The sequence below is a fragment of the Marmota flaviventris genome, chromosome 13 (genome assembly GCF_047511675.1).
Source record: "Marmota flaviventris isolate mMarFla1 chromosome 13, mMarFla1.hap1, whole genome shotgun sequence".
NCBI lineage: Eukaryota > Metazoa > Chordata > Mammalia > Rodentia > Sciuridae > Marmota > Marmota flaviventris.
This window is the reverse complement of record NC_092510.1, coordinates 74,077,294-74,099,181: the sequence shown is the minus strand read 5'-3', so window position 1 is coordinate 74,099,181 and position 21,888 is coordinate 74,077,294. Positions and strand designations below refer to the sequence as shown.

At 37.6% G+C, this 21,888-nt stretch overlaps 1 protein-coding gene across 1 annotated transcript in view; it reads right to left on the bottom strand.

The window, feature by feature from the left end:
- Plppr1 (phospholipid phosphatase related 1) overlaps nt 1-21,888 on the bottom strand; it is a 136,360-nt gene that overhangs the window by 7,023 nt on the left and 107,449 nt on the right. Inside the window, exons 4-5 of the mRNA XM_027930957.3 lie at nt 5,193-5,443; nt 1,665-1,841 (exon numbers count right to left, since the gene is read on the bottom strand). Coding sequence (XP_027786758.1) covers nt 1,665-1,841; nt 5,193-5,443 — 428 coding nt within the window. The remainder of the gene's footprint in view (nt 1-1,664; nt 1,842-5,192; nt 5,444-21,888) is intronic.

The following is a 21,888-nucleotide window of genomic DNA, read 5'->3' as shown; positions in this document are numbered from 1 at the left end:
ATGTATTCTGTAACATGAATAGGTCGTAAAATGATTGTTGGATGTAAGATGCCAGAAAAATAACACACATCATATGATTCCATTTATGTGAAATGCTAGAAAAGGCAAACTAACAGGATGACAGAAGGTAAATGGTTGCCTAGGGAAGAGGGGAAATAAAGAGTGAGAGAGATGACTATATCTGTATGCCAAAATTTATCAAATTGGACAATTTATTAGCCTTTTATTATCTGACTATTATACATCAATAAAACCATAGGGGGTGGATAGAAAAACAAGATAAAAAAGAATAGAAGTTCACCTTTTCCCAAACAACTCAGCTTAAGAGATTTTCTAGGAGAGCAGGTGGCCAAGCCCTCATCTATTTGAGGCATTAAAATATTAAAAATGTAGATATATATGCCACATTTTTTTTAATCCATTCATCTACTGAAGGGCATCTAGGTTGGATCCACAGTTTAGCTATTGTGAATTGTGCTGTGATAAACATTGATGTGGCTGCATCACTGTAGTATACGGTTTTAAAATCCGTTGGATATAGACTGAGAAGAGGGATAGCTGGGTCAAATGGTGGTTCCATTTCCAGTTTTCCAAGGAATCTCCATATTGCTTTCCAGATTGGCTGCACCAATTTGCAGTCCCACATTACTCAGCAATAAGAGAGAATAAAATCATGGCATTTGCAGCTAAATGGATGGAGTTGGAGAAAATAATGCTAAGTGAAGTTAGCCAATCCCCCCAAAACAAATGCTGAATGTTTTCTCTAATATAAGGTGACTCTTATAGTGGAGTAGGGAGGGGGAGCATGGGAGGAATAGACGAACTCTAGATAGGACAGAGTGGTGGTGGGGGAAGGGAGGGGGCATGGGGTTAGAAATTATGGTGGAATGTGATGGGCATTATTATCCATGTATGAAGACATGAATTGGTATGAATATACTTTATATACAACCAGAGATATGCGAGATTGTGCTCTATATGTGTAATAAGAATTGTAATGCATTCTGCTGTCATACATAAAAAAATTAATAAAAAAACAAATGTAAAGATGTGGAGAAAAATATGTTAACCAAAATTCCTCTCCCAGAAGATTATATGTAGAAGCCACTGTGGTGGAAATAAGATGCCCAAGGGCATGTTCAAATAACAAGAGGCCTTCCAAAAGGAATTGCTGTGGATAGTTGCAGGGTTTCTTATTTCTGAGGAGGATAAATGCACTATGATGACTCCTGGGGCCAGGATGCAGTTTCCTGGGATGCTGGAGGAGAGGTTGCCTACTTCTACCAGCTCTTCCTTATCTTTCCCTATAAACACTTAGCTTCTGCCCCCAAACATGTGAAGAAACACTTAATGTGGCACATCTGCAAACCAGTGCTCTTTATCAGTCTGCCCATCCCCAATTTAAGACCAGTGGTGAAGGAAATAGAGTAAGCTATCCTTCTTGAGCACTCCTCTCCCTGACCTCCAGAAGGAAAATGGTCAAGCATATTTCTGGAAAAAAATGTATTTTGAATTCACTCTTGCAGCAAAAGGATGCATGATACATGGAGAATAACTGCACCCCAAAATGTCAGGACATGGAATTGGACTGCAAGGTCTATAAAACCCCACTCAGTATGACCTCAGCCTTGGGGACCAAGGTAGGAAGAAAGAGGCTGACGTACCAGAAACAGGGCCACCGCGGTGCCCAGGATGAAGCCTGCGATCACGTCTGAGCAGTGGTTCCGGTACTCCGAGACCCGGTTGAGGCCGGTCAGGAAAGCTGTGCAGAGGGTCCCGAGGCACAGCACTGGCTTGGCCAGTCGACTGCTCTTCGTCTTGATTGTGCTTGTGATGTACATCTGGAGTGGAACAGAAATCGGGGAATGACAGAAACCAGACAGCCTCTCTGTACTGGTGCATGCACCGGTATGCACGGCCACACAAGCAGGGGTCACCCCAAAGCAGCCACATTTACTATTTCCCCTTGAACAGCTTCACTAAAGCTCCTTAGTAGAAAGTGTTGGTAGGAAGCTAGTGCTGCAGATAACAAGGGTACTTAATCAACCTCTTGTATTGAAGTGGACATGAGAACAGAAGTTATATTGCTATAAGGAATGGCTGCAGAATAACGACAAGATTCAGAGCATGCACTTTTTATGCAAGGAATCAGAATCATTTGAGGGTATTAGTAAATCCAGATAACAATCTCCAATATCAAATAAATCCACTATGGGAATGAATTTTATGGTGGAGATCAGGTAAGTGAGTGACTGTACATTTTACATTTTGTGTTCCACGCAGAACTAGCTGCTTCTGTTCACTTTCAGGCAACAATACAAGAGAGTTAGCTGACCGGCTGATGGACTAAATTAGAGCAGCCCAACCACCATCACACAAACAGATTTCAGTTGTGACGGGAAGCTGAGTCCCCACATTTCTTGGGAAAACTGTGATCAGCTCCATTCACTCATTGACTCCAGTGTTTTAAAACATTATAAACTTTTCTTTGTGTGCCACAACTTACTACAAGTGCAAAGACCTGAACCAGATAGAGAATGATGTAGTTTGTGGCACCTGAGATGTAGCCTGTTGTATTCTTGTGCGAAGCTGCATAAGACTTGGGTTTCAAAGACTCAGTTATCAAATGTGTCCCTACTTGTCTAATGCTAGGAAGATGTGCCTCTTTCAAATGATCACCTTTGGCAATGGCTACCAGACACCAGTAGAGGGCATACTTGATGCATCCCTAACAAATGTGATGCATTTAATACCGCTTAAAAAATGCTTTTTAAATTATTCTATAGTATGTGTGTATAGCTGGAGCACATATAAGTCCAGGCAGATGTGGTTTGAAATGTTACAGTGGAAATTGTTAGTTTCTTAGATGTTTCAATATTTCTATGAATACTACAAGACGGGAGTCTCTGTTTCTTTGTACCAGTGCCCTTTAAAACTGGCTAGTGTTATATGCATGTATGGAAATATCACAATGAAACCCATTAATTGGGATAATCAGTATGCACTAGTAATTAAATAAAAAACTGTGCTTATATCAAAGTTAAATAAATTATAGTATATTATTATAACCTGAGACTGGGAAATATTACTTAAAATCTTCATATTTTTAATATAATTTCTTATGCTTCTACATTGTTTTCTAATTATATCCTTTATAAATCTTAAAAGAATACCAACTATTAAAAGCATGGAACTATGATTAATTCATAGTATTCACAGTATTAAGCTGTACCTAAAAAAATCATTGTTGAGTGATTTCTTTTGTCTTTTTAAATTGACACACAATAATTGTGATATTTATGGGGTACAATGTGATATTTCAATACATGTACACATTGTATAATGATCAAATTTGAGTAATTAGCATATTAATAACTTGAGTAATTTCCCAAAACACTTAACACACAACAGACTCAGAAAATGTTTGTGGAATCCTGTATCAGGTTTCTGATTATAGTCCATTTGTGAGGCATGAGTTGGACTAGATTATCTGCATCCTTGAAGATACGTGCTACTACAACACCTATTTGATGCATGCTGACTATATTTGCTTCTTTGTTTCTCAATTAAGGTTGTCTCATTTGATGATGAGACAGTAGTTTAAGTACAAGATTTGTTTTTATAATGGCATTATCGAAATTTTATGAGATTTGATTCTGATATAAAGGAAAAGGTGCAAGAGTAAACTGATTTATATAAATTAGGTTTTAGATAATTTAGGACAAATTGATCTCTGAAAGTTGGAAAATACACTGACTGCATCAGAATGATTTCTTTCAAAAAAAAAAAAGCATGGATTTTTTTCCTTCCTTGATAAATCGAAGAAGTCTAACCAAGCAACAATTGATCTGTTTTATAAACCAAGGCTTCTGTATTATTTGTGTTCATGTTTCCTTACCATGGGGGGTGGTTGAAATCATTATTACCATGTATTCATTAAAGAATAGCTCTAAAAGGAATAACTAAGACTTAGTTGGTGGTTAGCAAGTTGATCCCGTAGATGAAACCCTGTAAATGGGACACAAAGGCACTAATTGCTCCAGGTTGTATAAAAGAGAATATTCACCCCATGGACCAGAGCTAGAGTCAATCACCTCTTTCTCCACTCCGGAGTGGTGGAAGAAACAATATTCCCCAGGAGTCAGAATGTGCTTCCTATAGCTACTTAATGGGGGTGAAGGGAGATGGGCGCCTGCCCCTTGAGAATGGGACCAAGGCACACCAGAATGGCTGAGAACAATGGGTAGTTTGAAAAGGGTCTTTCCTCTGCCTTCTCCCATCCCGTCTTTCACTGAGAATCACTAGATGAATCACATCATGAAAACAAGCTGAGATAAGGGAAAGGGTGTTGTGGCCAACAGTTGTCCCTCCACTGGCAAATGCACATGGTACTCATCAGTGACCTTATGATATCAGCCATGTGCACCTTTGAGTTGATCCCTGTACTTCTGGGTGCTGGGTTCTAAGGAAACATAGGCTTGAGAAAGGTGAAATGAAGGCATTTCCAAAACAGATACATTTTAAAAGTAGGAAAAATAAGAGAAAACTGTTGTTTCATAAAGAAGATAAACCATAAAGAAGATGTTATAACCCTGTGGGGCAGTCAAAAGGTGGTGTGATGTGGGGAGCAGTGAGAAGTGAACTTTTGAGTATTAGGGGTCCTTCTAGGATCACTCATCTCTCCTAGCAAAGTGAAAGAGTGTCAGAAGAAGCAAAGTGAAGCTGGGCCTGCCCACTGCTAGGGCAGCCATTCACTTATGGCCACACCTGACAATCTGTAGGCAGGTCTGAGAAAAGTGGGCTGTTCTGGAACCAAAGCCTTAGCAAAGACTGCTGTGAGGGGTGGTGAGAAAGTCCTAGCTCTGACTCTGTGTCCTTGGCTCTTCTCTGGGTCCCAGTTGCTGCATCTGCAAAATGGGAGGCTGTAACTAGGGGATCATCAACATTTCTTTCCAGAACTAATATCCTCTAGGAGGTCAGGTTGTTCTTTTGAGATGTTAGGAGTGAGATTAGGTTCAGGGGCCTATATCGCATCCTGTAGCATATGATGTTGATCTGATAGCTACATGTTTTACGGGTCTTTATAAAAATCGCTATAAGTGAGAGTGATAAAAGGATGGGGGTAGGGAAGGCAGAGAGACACACCAGCAAAAACCTGGCTTAGGGGGAGATGGTAAGACTTGCACACTCACCGTGGCATACAAGGCGGAGTAAATGCTCAGAGCAGCATGTTTGGAGGGAAAGGATCTCCGAGCCTTTTCTATTACTTCCAGGTCCCCCGTACAAATGTTCCCATTGTTTATGAACTGGTGGTGCACCCCGCAGTCTGTACTGGTATAGTTCGGCTTACACACTGTCAGGAAGTATGGTGTGAGGTGCCCAGTGACCACTTGTCCGGCGTTTACAAAAATGTCCGTAGCAAAAAGTCCAAATGCAAACACACCTAAAAGGAGATTTTAAAGAATTTTTAAAAATGGAGACACATGCTGATGATTGGTTTTTGCCCCTGAGAGGAGACAGAGCAGTCGGAGTCCATGATGACCTGTCAAAAAGATCCTAAGAACTCCCAGAATCAAATTCTTCCCTTACCTTCATCTTTCCAGGGAGTACAACCTGTTTCCCAAATCCCCATTTCTTCCAAATCGAGGTTTTAAACAACCTATTGTTAGCATTTTATTTATTTTTTGTATAAGTACCACACCCAATAGAATTCAAATTCTAGAGTCTCACAGACCTGGGCTCCTATGCCACTTAGGGTGACCCATTCGCAAAATACTTGGTTTACCTTCTTTTTTTTTTTTTTTGAACCTTGGAGTCCTTAGTTACAAAATGGAGGGGCTAAGTTTGAGAAGACAAAGTTCCATACAAAATATCCAGTGTGGTGTATAGTTTTAAGTAGTTACTCCCTACCAATTCTCTACCTATAGAAAACATTCTTCTTGGTCTTATTTGGAAATGCAAATAATTCTAGGAGAGGCTGTCTATAATATCATGGTAGGTGAGAGTGGAAAAAGATTTTAGGGAGTTGTCCTTAAAAACAGAAAATATCATGATTGAATGGGATGTTTTATTTGATGCTGGAAACAGGAAATAAGACTAAAGGAAGGGTGTTGTTGACTGTATTAGTTTCTTATTGCTGCTGTAACAAATTCCCCAAACTGAGTGGCTTATAGCAACTCGGTATTCTCATCAAGGTCTAGAGGTTAGAAGTCCAAAGTAGGTTTTCACCAGGCTAAACACAAGGTGTTGGCAGAGCTGTGTTCCTGCGACAGTTCCAAGGTAGAATTCATTCCTTGTCCTTTCCAGTCCCCCCACATCCCTTACTCATTTTATGGCCTCTTTCCAGCATTCACATCATTTCAACTTCTACTCCCGTTGCCACATCTCTTTCTCTGACTCTGGCTCTCTTGCCTGCCTCTTATAGGGTCCCTCATGATTAAATTTGGCCCATCTGGATGATCCAGGATACTCTCTCCATCTCAAATTCTTTAATCACACACATCAGCAAATTCTCTGTTGACACGTAAGGTAACCTATCACAGAGTGACCACTATTCGGACTTGACTTGTTTGGCTGAGGACCCTGTGGGTAGGCAGTACTTCCTAGATTTTGTCTGTTCTCTGGTAAATTCCACAGGATTAACTTCAACAAGCTTGAACATGAATAAACAGAATTATCTTTTTTTTTCCTAATTTAAATTTGTTTATAACTAATACATAGAAACAAAAATTGGACCATGTTTATGGGGTACCATGTGATATTTTGATACATGTGTACACCGTAAAATGTTTAAATCCAGTCATGCATATCAGCCTCCTTGAACATTTATCATTTCTTTATGGTAAAAACATTCCAGCTCCCTCCTTCTAGTCTGCTAAATTCAGTACATTATTGTTTTTCATAGTGCGATGGCATAGCAAAACCTCTCACTCCTATAACTGTAACTTACCCTCTTCCTGTTCCTCCCTTGCCCTAGGTCTCACCTTCTTTTGGCAACCACTATTCTACTCTCAACTTCTATAAGAACAATATATTTTTAAAAATTCTACGTGTGAATGAGATAAGCCAGCACTCAAAGACAAGAACGGCATTATTTCAATTAATATAATGATCTCCAGGTTCATCCACGTTTTCATAAATGACAGGACTTAATTCCCTATTCATGACTGAAGAGTATTCCACTATTGTATCTGTGTATCTGTACCACATATTTTTTATCCATTCATCAGTTGTTGTACACTTTGGTTGTTTCCATTTCTTGACTACTGTGAATTGTGGTACAATGAACACGGCATGCAGGTGTGCCTTTGACATGCTGCTTTCATTTTGTTTGGACATATATACCTAAAGTAGGATTGCTGACAAGGAAACTTTGTATTGTTTTCCATAATGGCAGCTCTAAGTTACAATCCCACTAATGGTACGCAGAGGTTCCCTTCTCCCTTGTCCTCACTAGCACTTGTTCTCTTTTGTCTTTTTGCTGATAGCCATTCTTACTGAGGTGGGGTGATATCTCACTGTGGTTCTGACTTGCTTTTCTATGATGATTAGTAATGTTGTGCATTTCTCCATATACTTGTTGGCTGTTTGTATGTCTAAGAGAATTCTTCATAGGACACATTGCTGTGAATTATTTCAAAGTCTGTTCAGTACATCTCTAGATTATCTGTTAAATATATCAAGAGGCTTTATAAAGCCTGAAGATAATGAAGACAATGTTTCAAATGCAACTTAAAAGTTGTCAAGTGTGAGAGACAGTGTTAACCCTTGTGTCAAGGGTCTGCTTGAGTTTCAATTAAATTTCTACCCAATTTTGATTTGCATATTGAATGTCCTGAATCTGCAAATTGTGCTGATTTCAGCACCAAAAAGTTAATCTATTATAGCAGAAGGGAAGAACAATTTGGCTGAAATCTTCATCCAGTTTTCATTTTGATCTGTATTGATTGCTATAATTTTCCTTTCTGTGGCTTTGCCAGAATGTGCTTTATCACAATGAGAACTGGCTCTTAATAGCTTCAGCTGGCTCACACTCACATGGTCTGACCTCTGTGGGCAGGCATCCATTGATCATGCAAGGCAGTTTTCACCCCCAGGTTCTAGAAGTCTGAATCATTGGATTTTTTTTTTTTTTTTTTTTTTTACATTTCCAAGCAAGAATCTCAAAGACCAAGTCTCTGGCTTTTTTAAGGAGCAATAAGTCTGTCTAGACATACTTTTCCAGGAAACGAGGATAATTTATGATTTGAAAAAGGGAAGGTGACAGCATTTTCCTGTGGCATTTTCTTTGTCAGAAGTGTCTCCAATTAGGGCTGGTCTGCTCTTTCTGAGATAGGGGATTTCTCAGCTATTTGGATCAGCATCTGAAGTGCCACCTCTGTGGTCACAGTGATCCTGTGACTGTGGGCTCTGCATGTCACTGTCCTGTGTATTGTTGCTGAGAGTTGCTTTCTCTTTTTTTCTCTGCTGCCTCTGGTGGATTAAGTCTGCTTCTCCTGATGGCTTAACAACATCTGCTTTCCTCAAATTTTATTCTGGTGCATTTGATCTGTCCTTAGAAGGAGGTTGTGTCGGCTTGGGGAGCCCACCTGCTTGGCTTGAGCCACCCCAATGACAGGTGACCTGCCGTGGTGATTTACAGACAGCATTAAGTCACACAGGGATTTTGTCAAGGAACTTAAGCCACCCTCTGCTATTTACCCTGACTTGTGTGTATTTTTACAAGCCTGAGAAGCTAAAAATAGCTCCTTTTGTCCTTAGAGTCTGGTGAAATGCCATTTATGTTCTCCTGTACTGCAAGGTATGATTTGAAGGAGATGGTATCAAAATATCTATGTATCCTACTTCATGTCTAAAATTGAGATCATATATTTTAAAAATTTGAACCCATTTTTATTTCTATTACCCCTCCCCCCCCCCCATGGCTCTATTCCATCAATAGTGTCCTCCTTGCAGGACAGCTGATTGCATATCAGAATGGATTTCTGCATTTAATTATAGCAGACAAAAAAGTCTGAAAGTCAAGCAATTTTGACTTGCCAGAGCCATGTTCTCATGATATTTATTACTGCTTTGCTTCTCCTCTAAACACTGAAATCTTGGCTTGGAAGATGAAGAATCATGGTGTGGAGGCCCAAACACCTGAACATCTAAAAATCAACCACAGAGCACAGGAAGATGTGGATACAGATGAGGATGTCACAAAAGGTAGAGAAGCTGGCCAGATCTGGCTGAAAGAGTAAAGGGACACAACCACGCTCCCTGCCTCATACGGTCATCAAGCCTCAGGGGTGGGGTGAAAGAAATCTCCAGAATAATATTTTGGAAATGCAGATGAAGGGTGGCCTGCACCTCCCAGGATACCGCTCAAAAGCCCTGCAAATGTTTTGGGGAAGTTTCACATTCAGCTTGGCACCAGAGCCACAGGTGACTGCATTAGGAATGGCTAAAAGAGTCAAATGGGTTGAGAAGAGGCCTACAATTAAGACAAAGAAATTGGCATTTGCTGGTGACACCTGCAGGCTCTGCCATGGTGACAGGAATCATCTGAGGAAACCAGAGCATGTCTCTTCCTTGTGGCCTCAAAGAACTGAACTGACATGTGCTTGGTAAGCCAGAGGACAAAGAAAGAGGAAGGTTTTCAAAAGTCCCTCGTTTTGTTCTAGGGCTTTACCTGGACTCCATCTGATTTCGGTTAGGATGAATTTGGACAAGTTAGGACCTTCGATCACTAGTAGTTTAGAACGGGAAGTGAGACTCTGTGACCTGGTTCTGGCTATGCAATCAGCACAGGGCTCCAGCTCTGGTCCTGATAGAATGAGGTAGAAACAGTGACATATTCTGGCAACATGTGTGATGAGGATCTTCAAAGCCACAGATCACTGGTCTGCTGGCAAAAGGTATTAGTGCTCATGCCAGGATGCCTTCAGACCTGGACGAGGTATGTAACCAGACTGCAGGTGCCCAAAGGACTCTTGCTCTCTGCTCAGGCTTCCTCAGAAAGCCCAGACCTAAGTACAGAGTGATAGTCAGCGGGGAGGGACTGCATTCCTTCTTGCCCCAAGGATCCTGTGACCTTAGACAGAGCCTCCAAACTAAAGACTGAACACTCTGTGCTAAATTATACATGTGTAATTTTTCAGTTAAAATTGCTCTTTGCTGACAGCCTCTGATGGATCATCTCTCAATTGTTCACTAAAATATACATGATGATAGCAAGAAAAAAATGGAAACTCGTAACAAAATTCAGAGCCAGGACTGATGCCAACGTGCAGGGAAAATCAGAGAGGGGTTTGCCCCACAAGAAACTACATATGGAGTAGGTTAAATCTCACCCTCTCTGACTCTCTTTGTGTCTCTGTCTTTCCTACTTTGTCACACATACTCACATACAGAGTTTCATAGTGTAGAAACTCAAGTTTCTCAGAAGACGGGGACCACAGGAGAAAATCTAGAGAGAAAATTCTTTTTTCCCCTATCATCTGACCCGCTGACTCAGATCCAGGAATTGAGTTGCTCAGATAACAAGGCTGTCATCTCTCCACTGGATGAGTTCTGCCCTTTGAATTTACCCATGGATTACCTCCTTTTCTCTCCAATTCTTCAAATTGTTTTTAGAGACAACGACTAGGCAATGGAACCTTGTGTCAGAGGAAGGGCCTTGCATCCATGGATACAGTGCACTGGAAACGAGGTTAGGGCAAGAGGAGAAGGCGGCTCTCTGGGGCAGAGGAGCTCCAATGGCCTGTTAACTCCATGATCGGCACCATAACTCGCTCTCAAGCTGCAGCTCTGGAGATGAATCCCACTCTGTTGGTGAACGCTGAATGTGTAAAATGTATAGGGAAAAATGGACAATCACATATCACATGGTATTATGGGTTAGGTATGAGGTGTCTCCCCAACACTCAAGTGTGAGACAAAGCAAGAAAGTTTAGAGGTGAAATGATTGAGTTATAAGGGCTTAACCTAATCCATGCGTTAACTGAATGGACTGGGTGGTGACTATAGGCAGGTAGGGTGTGGCTGGAGGAGGGAGGTCATGGGAGCATGCCTTTGGGGTACATATTTTGTCCCTAGAGAGTGGAACACTTTCTCTATTTCTGGATTTCCCTGTCCTGAACTGCTTTCCTCTATCATTTGCTTGCTCCTCCAAACACTGAAATCCGCCTCAATGTTCTGCCTCACTTTGGGTCCAGACTAGTGGAGTTGGCCAGCTATGAGCTGAGATCTTTGAAACCATGATACTCAAAATAATTGTTTTTGAAAGGCCTTTTGGTCACAGCAACAAAAAGGTAACACATGGGGTCTTGGGAAAACTACTTCTACTTTGGACTAGTATGATATCATTACGCTTATCTTTTGTATTCATTCCTTATTTCAGTCAGTATTTACATCGGTATGATTATCCAATAATGTCCATTTCACCCATTAAAATTGTAGAATATTCAAGCTTTATAAGAGCATGAAATGCCTTTATTTTTGCATCAAACTTGGCACATACTAGACATTCTCATAATTAGACATGGCACATAGTGATAATTTAATAGGTTATTATGAGTCCAAAAAATGAGCCGAAGAAACATCAGACTAACAGGTGAAGAGAATAAATGAGCATAGGTAGTTATCTATACTTTTAGCTCATGTTGGTGTCTCATGTCTTTGATTCTATAGAACATAGGGTGGCTATCAAGCTAATGAACATGTAAGTTACTGTGACTGAGTCTTTCCTATAAACTTCATGAAATCCAGCTTAGTGCTGGACACCTAGAAAGCAAAGAGAATAATTGAAAACTGGGACTTTAGAAGTGTCTCATGAATTGGAAAACTTGTAAATTACAATTTGGAAACCAAACCCTTCTCTGTTTTCAATGTAGCAAGAATGGAAAAAAAAAACACAAAAAAACAGAATCTTAAATTAGACTATGAAGACCCATGATAGACACAATAAACACTACTTGTTAGAAACGTTTGTGAAACACAAAGAATCAGGAAGGCATGATGAACCTGGGAAAAACAGGTATGGTTTTACTTAGGCACTCACATCCTAGAGAGAAATGTTCCTGTTTCTGATTCTGAGAAGTTGCCAATATTGTCATTTTAAATATTAGCACATGGGCTCACGAAAATACAGCTCCTATACATTTTCATGTGGAGAAACCTACATGGAACATTTTGAATAGTAAAAGGATACTAAAATTAAGGAATACAAAAGATAAATATAATGGTATCATTATCAAAAGTAAAAGGATACTCTGGGTTAAGTCGGTAACAGTATCCTCTGCATCTCTGTCTTTCAAAAGGGAGGGAATGGACATTTCTACTTCAGTAGGTCTCAAATGCTCCACCAGCAGCTTCTTGGTCTGAACTGCCCCTTGTGCCACCCCTGCCTGCCTCACCCCTTCCTCCATATAAGTATGTTCTCAACCTCTTATCAAAAATTGTTAAAAGAGGAGTATTCTTTTGTTTCTTTATATTAAAATGATGCAATAAAATATAATTAAAGAACTATTATATGATATTGAGAATACTTGAATATTCTCTCATTTAAAAAATTAACCATTATGGCTGGGGTGTAGCTCAGTGGTAGACCAGGCCCTGGGTTCCATCTCAGTACCATTAAAAAAAAAAAAAAGAAAAAAAAAAGAAAAAAGTTAACCATTATGATGATGATTATGTTGATAGCTTTTCTACCATGATGCCCATAAAACAAAGATAATTACCCTCAAATGAATTTCTGGCCTTTGTTTTGGTGGGAAAAAGGATGGAATATCTTACTCCATATAAAAACATGCAAGTAAATGCACTGATTTGCCATCACCATTTTCAAGGGTATGCAGGAACCCCTCAGGAATTCTTATGTTCTGTTTTCTCAAACTGCAGTCGGGCAGCCACTAGCTCTTAAGTCTAGATGACTTTTTCCATCAAATCACCATTGCAAATGGATGCACTTTTCTTTGCTTTTCCTTTTGCTACATTGAAAGATCCAGTGGAGAAACATCTGTTTAGTTCATTTGCCAATTTATTAATTGTGTTTTTTGAGTGTGAAGTTTTTTGAGTTCTTTATATATTCTGGACATTAATTCCCTGTCAGAAGAGTAGCTAGTAAATTTTTTTCTCCCATCCTATAAGCTCTCTCTTCACACTCTTGTTTCCTTTGCTGTGCAGAAACTTTTAAATTTGATGCCGTCCCGCTTATTGATTCTTGGCTTTATTTCTTGAGCTTTAGGAGTTTTATTCAGGAAGTCAGTGTCTGTGTCAATATGTTCTAGTGTTGACCTTATGTTTTCTTCTAGCAATTGCAGTGTTTCTGGTCTAATTCCTAGGTCTTTGATCCACTTAAAAAATATTTTTATTTGTTTATCTTTTATGTGGTGCTGAGAGTCGAACCCAGTGCCTCACATGTGCTAGGCAGGCATGCTACCACTGAGCCCCAGCCCCTCTTTGATCCACTTTGAGTTGACTTTTGTGCAAAGTGAGAGATAGGGATCTAGTTTCATTCTCCTACATATGGATATTCAGTTTTCCTAGCACCTTTGTTAAAAAGGCTATCTTTCTTCCTAGGCATATTTTTGGCAACTGTATCAAGGATCAAATGATTATATGTGGATTTGTCTGTTTTATAATATACGAAAAAAAAATATTCAGCATCCTTAGAAATCATGGAGATGCAAATCAAAACTTCAGTGAGATTTTATCCCACTCCAGGTAGAATGACAATCATCAAGAATGCAAATAACGATAATGGTTAGTGAGAACATGGGGGAAAAGGTACCCTCAAAAATTATTGGTGAGATTGAAAATTTTAGTACAACCATTTTGGAAAAGCTGTATGGGGACTCCTAGGAATGGAATCACTATATGACCCAACTATCCTACTCCTTAGTATTTATAGAAAAGAACTAAAATCAGCATATTTCAGTGATACATGCATCAATACCAACAGCTGAACAATCCACAAAAGCTAAGCTAAGGAACTTAGGTACCTATCAACAGACAAATGGATAAAGAAAATGTGGTATAACTGAGTGTGATGGTGCATGCCTGTAATCCTAGCAATGCTGTAGGCTGAGAAAGGAGAATCACAAATTTGAGGCCAGTCTCAGGAACTTAGTGAGCCCCTGTCTCAAAATAAAATATATAAAAGAACTTGGAATAAGCTCAGTGGTAAAGTAATACTGGGTTCAATTAACACTATAGGGGTGGGAGAGAAAGAGGAAACAAAAGAAAAATGAAAATGCATTATATATACACAATGGAGTGTTAGTGATAAAGAGGAATGCGATTATGTCATTTGCTGGCAATTGGTTGGAACTGGAGAACACAATGCTAAGTGAAATAAATTGGGGTCTGAAAGTCAAGAGTTGGCTATTTTCTCTCATAAGAAGGTAGAGAGAAATAAGGAATTTTTTAAAAAAGTGTATCTCATGAAGACAGAAGACAACAGTAGAAGGGGATAAGGGGGAGGGAGGAGAAAATGTGAAATGAAATTGACCAAATTATGTTATTTACATGCAAGAATATATCATGATGAATTCTACTTTTATGTCTAATTACAATGTGCCAATTTAAAAACAAATAGAAGGAATACCAGTAGTGCAGAGTAAAGGGGGTCTGGAGGAGGGAAAAGGAAATTACTAGGGATTGAAATGGAGCAAGTTATGTTATGCAAATCCATGAATATATCACAACGAACTCCACTATTATGCATGACTATAATGCACTAATAAAAGCATTAAAAAAAAAAAAAAACAACAACTCAGTGGCAACATTTCAATGGAGAAATTCATTGGTTCTTGTCAATGTGTTCTCAATTCAGTAACAACCAGGAAGAGGAAAGATGGTTACAGTCTTCCATTTTTAACCTGCTTTATTCACATGGGAAGTTTTCTAATGAAGATAATTTTTCCACATTTTTTTATTGGTACATTATAGTTGTATGTATTGATGGGATTTATTGTTACATATTTGTACATGCATACAATATAATAATATAATTCGGCCAGTTTCACTCCCCAGCACTTTCCCCCCTCCCTCCCCACCTTCCACCCCTTGGTCCCTTTCCTCTACTGATCTCCCTTTGATTTTTCAGGAGATCCACCCCCACCTCTGTTTTCCTCTTTCCTTTCCAGCTTCCACACATGAGAGAAAACATACAACCCTTAACCTTCTTACTTTGACTTATTTCACTTAACATGATGATCTCTACTTCCATCCCTAATGAAGAAAATTCTTCTGCAGTTGCCATGTTCATCTTATTTCCCTGTAAGGACATTCTGAGCTGATGTCTAAATTAGACTGCTATGGGTACTGGGTGATCATCTTTATCATAAAGGTAACAATGATAGCTGAGCACTGTGTATGTACTAGATATTATTCTAAGTGCCTTGCATTATCAGTTTACCTAATCTGTACCACATTACAAGAAATAGACACTATTGCTATTTCCACATTGCACAGATATGGAAACTAAGGCAGAGAGCTCAATTTGGCCAAAATCAGTCCGGTAGTAAGTATAAGGTTAGAAGGATCTGGAGTCCATGATCTTAACTGGCCTTTTTCACTTAATATAATGATATCTAGTTCCAAACATTTTACTGCAACTGACAGGATTTCACTTTTTATGGTGGAATAATATTCCATCATATACATAGATATCACATTTTTTTCATCCACTCATCTCTTAGTAGGCATACCTGGGCTGATTTCTTAGCTATTGTGAATACTGCCACACTAAACATGGGCAGGCAGGTATCTCTTTGGTATGTTGATTTCATTTCCTTTGAAGATGTACACATGTGTGCATACACTCACATACATTACAGTTTGGATCTTTAATGTTCCACAAAACCTTATGTATTGAAAGCATGGTTCCCAATGCAACAGGGTTCAGAGGTGAGGCTTTTAGGCAATGACTGGTTCCTGAGGGCTCTAACATCATTGGTGGTTTAATCTACTTAATGGATTAATTCATTGATGCACTGTGGACTACTGGGAGATAGTCCCTAGTTGGAGGAGTAGGTCACTAGGGGTATCCCCTGGAAGAGTTTATCTTGTCCATGGCCCCTTCCCCCCACCCTTCCTGGCTGCCAGGAGCTGAGCAGCTTTCCTTCACCATGACCTTCCACCATGATGTTTCTGCTTTGGAGCCAGCTGACCATGGACTAAACCTGAAACCATAAGCCCCCCAAAATATTTCCTCTTCTAAATTGTTATTGTAAGGTATTTTGGTCATACTGATGAAAAGTTAACCCAATATAAAAATGGGATTAGCTGGGTCATATGGTAGATATTTTTTCAGTTTTTAAAAAAAATTTTAATATTTATTTTTTAAGTTTTCGGCGGACACAACATCTTTGTTTGTATGTGGTGCTGAGGATTGAACCTGGGCCGCACGCATGCCAGACGAGCATGCTACCGCTTGAGCCATATCCCCAGCCCATTTTTTTAGTTTTTTAAGGAAGCACCATACTGTTCTCCATAATGGCTGTGCTAATTTACATTCCCACCAATAGTGAAGTGAGCCCCTTTTTTTCCACATAATATTTGTTAGTTGTTTTTTTTTTTGATAACAGACATTCTAACTGGGTTTTGATTTGTATTTCTCTTATGGCTAATGATACTGAGCACTTTTTCATATGTTTGTTGGCTATTTGTTTTCCTATTTTGAGAAGTTCCTAAACCTGATTACTTGTTTTTTCCTTCTATATTCTGAATATTAATCCTCTATCAGGTGAATAATTGGCAAATATTTTCTCCCATTCTACAGGCTGTCTCTTCACTCTGTTTCCTTTGCTAGAAAGCAGATTCTTAGTTTGATATGATCCCATGTGGCAATTATTGTTTGTTTCTAGGCTAGTATAGGGAATGATTTTCAGCAGAAAATCATTCCCTACACTAGTGTCTTGAAGTGTTTTCTCCTAGTATTTCCAAGTTTTACATTTAGGTCTTAGATCTATTTTTAAAAAATTTTTTAATTTATTTTAATTAGTTATAGATGGCAGTAGAATGCATTTACACACTTTGATATATCATACACGGATGGGATATAATTTCTTATTTTACTCAGTGTACAGGTTGCAGAATTATATTGGTCATGTAGTCACATATAAACATAAAGTAATAATGTCTGTTTAATTCTACTATCTACTATCTTTCCTATCCCTACATCCTCTTCCCTCCCCTCCCATCACTTCCCTCTATCTAAGGTAATACTATTCTCTAGTGCCTCCCACCTTATTGTGAATTAGCATCTGCATATTAGAGAAAACATTTGGCCTTTGGTTTCTTTGGATTGGCTTATTTCACTTAGCATGATATTCTCAATTCCATCCATTTACTGGCAAATGCCATAATTTCACTCTCTTTAAAGCTGTGTAATATTTGGGGACTTTTGTACTTTCATATGAATTTTATTTTATTTTTATTTTTTTAGTCATACATGACAGTAGAATGCATTTTGATGTATAATACATACATGGAATGTACATACATCAATCATACTGTCTATTCTATTCTGCTGCCCTTCCTATCCTCCCTACTCCTTCATATGAATTTTAGTATCATGTTTTTCTAGTTCTATGAAGAATATTATTCATATTTTTGTATTTTTTAATTGAGGCATTATAATTATACATAATATCAGGTTTCATTGTTACATATTATATATTCACATAACATAATTTGTTCCATTTCATTAGTAGCATTTTAATAGGGACTATGTTGAATCTATATCTTTGGGTAGTATGGACATTTAAATTTTTTTTTTTTCTGGTGCTAAGAATTGAACCCAGGGATGCTTTACCACTGAGCCATATCCCTGGTCCTTTTTTTATTTTTTAATTTGAGACAAGGTCTTGTTAAGTTGCAGAGGCTGACCTTGAACTTTCAGTTTTCCTGCTGGGATTACAGATATGCACCACGATACCACTATTAAGGATTATTTTAACAACATTAATTTTTTCCCAATCCATCAACATGGGAAGTCTCTCTCTCTCTCTCTCTCTCTCTCTCTCTCTCTGTGTGTGTGTGTGTGTGTGTGTCTGTCTGTCTGTCTGGGGGGGTTCATCAACAATTTATTTTATTAGTGTTTTGTATTTTTCATTATAGAAGTCTTTTGCTTTCTTGGTTTTTATTCCTAGGTATTTTATTTTTTGTGTGGCTATGGTGAATGGGCTTGCTTTCATGATTTCTTTCTTTGTTATTGGTGTATAGAAAACATACTGCTTTTTGCCCATTGATTCTGTATCCTGATACCTTATTGATTTTTTTAATTGGCTTTAATAGTCTTTTGGTGGAGACTTTAGGCTTTTTCTATGTATTAAATAATATATAAAGGATCATTTGAAGCCTCCCCTATTTATATGCCTTTTGCTTCTTTATTTTGCCTAATTGTGTTGGATAAAACCTCTAGTACAATATTGAACCAGAGTGATGAGAGTGCATGCCCTTATCTTGTTCCTAATATTAGGACAAGTTTTCAGCTTTTCCTTATTCAGTAATGATGTTGACTGTGGGTTTGTCATGCATAGCCTTATTATGCTGAGGTATGATCCATCTATACCTACTTTTTCAGGGCCTTTCTTGAAGGGATATTGAATTTTATTAAATGCCATTTTCTGTGTTTATTGAGATAATCATATGATTTTTCTCTTTCATTCTGTTGATGTGTGTATTTATTGATTTTCATATGTTGAACCATTTTTGCATCCCTGGAATGAAATGAACTTTATCGTGTTGAATGATCCTTTTGATATACTCTTGAATTCAATTTGCTAGAATTTTGTAGAGAATTTTTGCATCTGTGTCTGTAGTTTTAATCTGAATATTAAAGTTTTCTTTACAAGTTTTTGTAACAGGGTAATGCTGGCCTCATAGAATAAGTTCAGAAGGGTTTCTTCCCTTTTAAGGAACTATTCCATAGATTTAAAGTTTAATAAACTTTAGCAATGAATTCATCTAGTCCCATCTTTCTTAGGAAATTTTTGTTATGATTCAATCTCATGACTTGTTATTTCTCTATTCAGGTTTTCTATGTCTTTGTGGTGCAGTTTCAGTAGGTCATGTGTGTCCAACATTTTTTCTATGTCTTTTATATTCTCCAATTTATTAACATAGTTTTTCAGAATAATTCCTAGTGATAGTTTGTATTTTTGTGGTATTGCTTGTAATGTCTTCTTTTTAATCACAAACTTTATTTATGTGGGCCGTCTCTTTTTTTCTTGGTTTGTCTAGCTAAAGGTTTGTCAATTTTATCTTCTCAAAGAGCCATTTCTTTTTTGTTTCATTGATCTTTTGTACTATTTATTTTAGTCTACACTTAAATTATTTCCATTCTATTATTTCTTCTACCAATTTTGGGTTTAATTTGTTCTTGCTTTGCTAAAACATTGCATCATTAGGTTATTTATTTGAAATCTTTCTCATTTTTTAAAATGTAGGCATTCTTTGCTATAAACTTCCCTCTTAGTACTGCTTTTGTTATATCCCATAAATTTGGATATGTTGCTGCCATTTTCATTTGTACCAATAAATTTTAAAATTTTTCTTCTGACTACCTTGATGACTCCATTGTTCATTCAAGAATGTTTTATCTCTATGCACATGTATAACTTCTAAGATTATTTTGATCTTAATTTTTGTTTCTATCCCATGTGATCAGAAACGATACAGGATAAGATTTCAATTTTCAATTTTTCTTGAATCCTTTAAGAATGTTTTGAGGCATAAGTTCCATGTATGAATGAAAAGAACATAGTCTGCAGTTGTTGGAGGGAATGTTCTGAAAATGTCTGTTAAGTCTATTTGATCTACAGTTCAGTTTAAATCTGATGTTTATTTATTTTTTTGGTCTGGATAATTTGCTCATTGATGAAAGTATGTGCTAAAATCTCCCACCAGTATTGTATTAAGATCTATGTCTCCCTTTTGGTCTAATAGTACATTTTTTTAAATTGTGTGCTGTTATATTAAGTGTACACAGATTTATAATTGTTACATTGTCCTGTTGAATGGATTCCTTGGTTATTATATAGTGATCTTTTTTTGTCTCTTTTTATAGTTTTTGTCTTACACTTGTATTTGGCAAAATAGACTTTAACTATTCTTGCTTAACTTTTTAAATTTGCTTAGAATATCACTTTCCATCCTTTCACTTTATCTGTTTACCTTTCCTTGTGAAGTGAGTTTCTTGCAGGCAGCACATTGTTGTTTTTGTTTTTTAAATCCATTCAGCTAGTCTATGTCTTTTAATTGGAGAATTTAGTTTGTTTATGTTGAGAGCCACAGCCAAGTGGCCCCAGAAAACTTCCAGCTGATTGGCTCCTCTATGGTGATGCTCATTGGGCTGTTTCTCTGCCCTTTCAGACCACAGAGCTGCTCATTGGGGAACTCTTTTAGCTCTGCCCACGTGACCCAGCCAATCGGCCTCAAGAGCGGGAGGAGTGGGGGTTGAGAGGCTCCCGGGAAGCCAGTGGTGGCAGTTGGGCTCTGAGGGAATTCCTGAAGAGCTCATGTGGTGCAACCTGTGTTCTAAAAATAAAGTTTGTTTCTGCTTGACAAGTGGCTCCGTGAATTGTGCCCAGCTAGACTGCAGCATGTTTACATACAAGATAATTATTCCTATCATTTTCGTGATTTTCTTCCAGTTGTTTGAAATATTCTTGGTTATTTTCTTTCTGTTCATCTTTATGGTTTGATGATTTACCATATTGATAGCATTTGTTTCTTTTCTTCTTTTTTGAATAATTATTCTTCTAGTGGGATTTATACTTACACATGCTTTCATTATAATAGTTATCTTTTTCTTCACTTCTGAATATAGGCTTCAAGCATCTTTTGTAAGGCTGGCCTGGTGGTGATGACTTGCCTCAGTCTTTGCTAATCCTGGAAGGTCTTTATTTCTTCTTCATTTCTTAAATATAGCCTTGGTGGGTAGAGCAACCTTAGTCAGCAATATTTTTCTTTCAGGACTTGCAATACCTCATTCCATTTCCTTTAAGCCTTGTAGTTTTTCTACTAAGAATTTTTTTGTTAGTATAGCGGGAATGCTCTTGAATGTGACTTGGTGCTTTTCTCTTGCAGAGTTTAAAATTCTTTGTCTTATACTTTTGATAGTTTGCCTATGATATGCTATGGTGAAGATTTTTTCTGGTCATGTCTATTTGGGGTTTCTATAAGCCTCCTATACAAAGTTGTTCATAATCTACCTAAATTAGGGAAGTTTTCTGCTATTATTTCAGTGAATAGGTTTTCTATGCCCTTAACCTTTATCTTCTCACCTTCAGGTATTCAAAATGAAGATATTTAAGTGCTCTCAACTTTTTCTTTCTTTCTTTTTTTTTTGTCTGAGTATGAAATTATTTTTAAAACCTGTCTTCACATATTGTTTCTTCTGCTTGTTTAGTTTGTTGTTAGGACTAATTTATTTTATATATATATAATATATATATATATATATATATATATAATATATATATAATATATTTAAAATATATAATATATATATTTTATATATATATATATTTTTTTAGTTGTGGTTGGACACAATACCTTTATTTTGTTTATTTTATGTGGTGCTGAGGATCAAATCCAGTGCCTCATACATGCTAGGTGAGTGCTCTACCACTGAGCTACAACCCCCACCCCTACAGTATATTTTTTTGACTCACTGATGTCATTTCCAAGATTCCTGTTTGGTTCTTTTTCAAAATCTCTTTTTTCTGAATTTCCCATTTATATCCTGAATTTTCTTCCTAAGTTCATTTAGCTGATTATCTGTATTCTCATAGATCTCATAAAGCTTTTTAATAATCATTCTTTTAAATTATTATTATTATTATTATTATTTTTTTTTTTAAAGAGAGAGAGAGAATTTTAATATTTATTTTT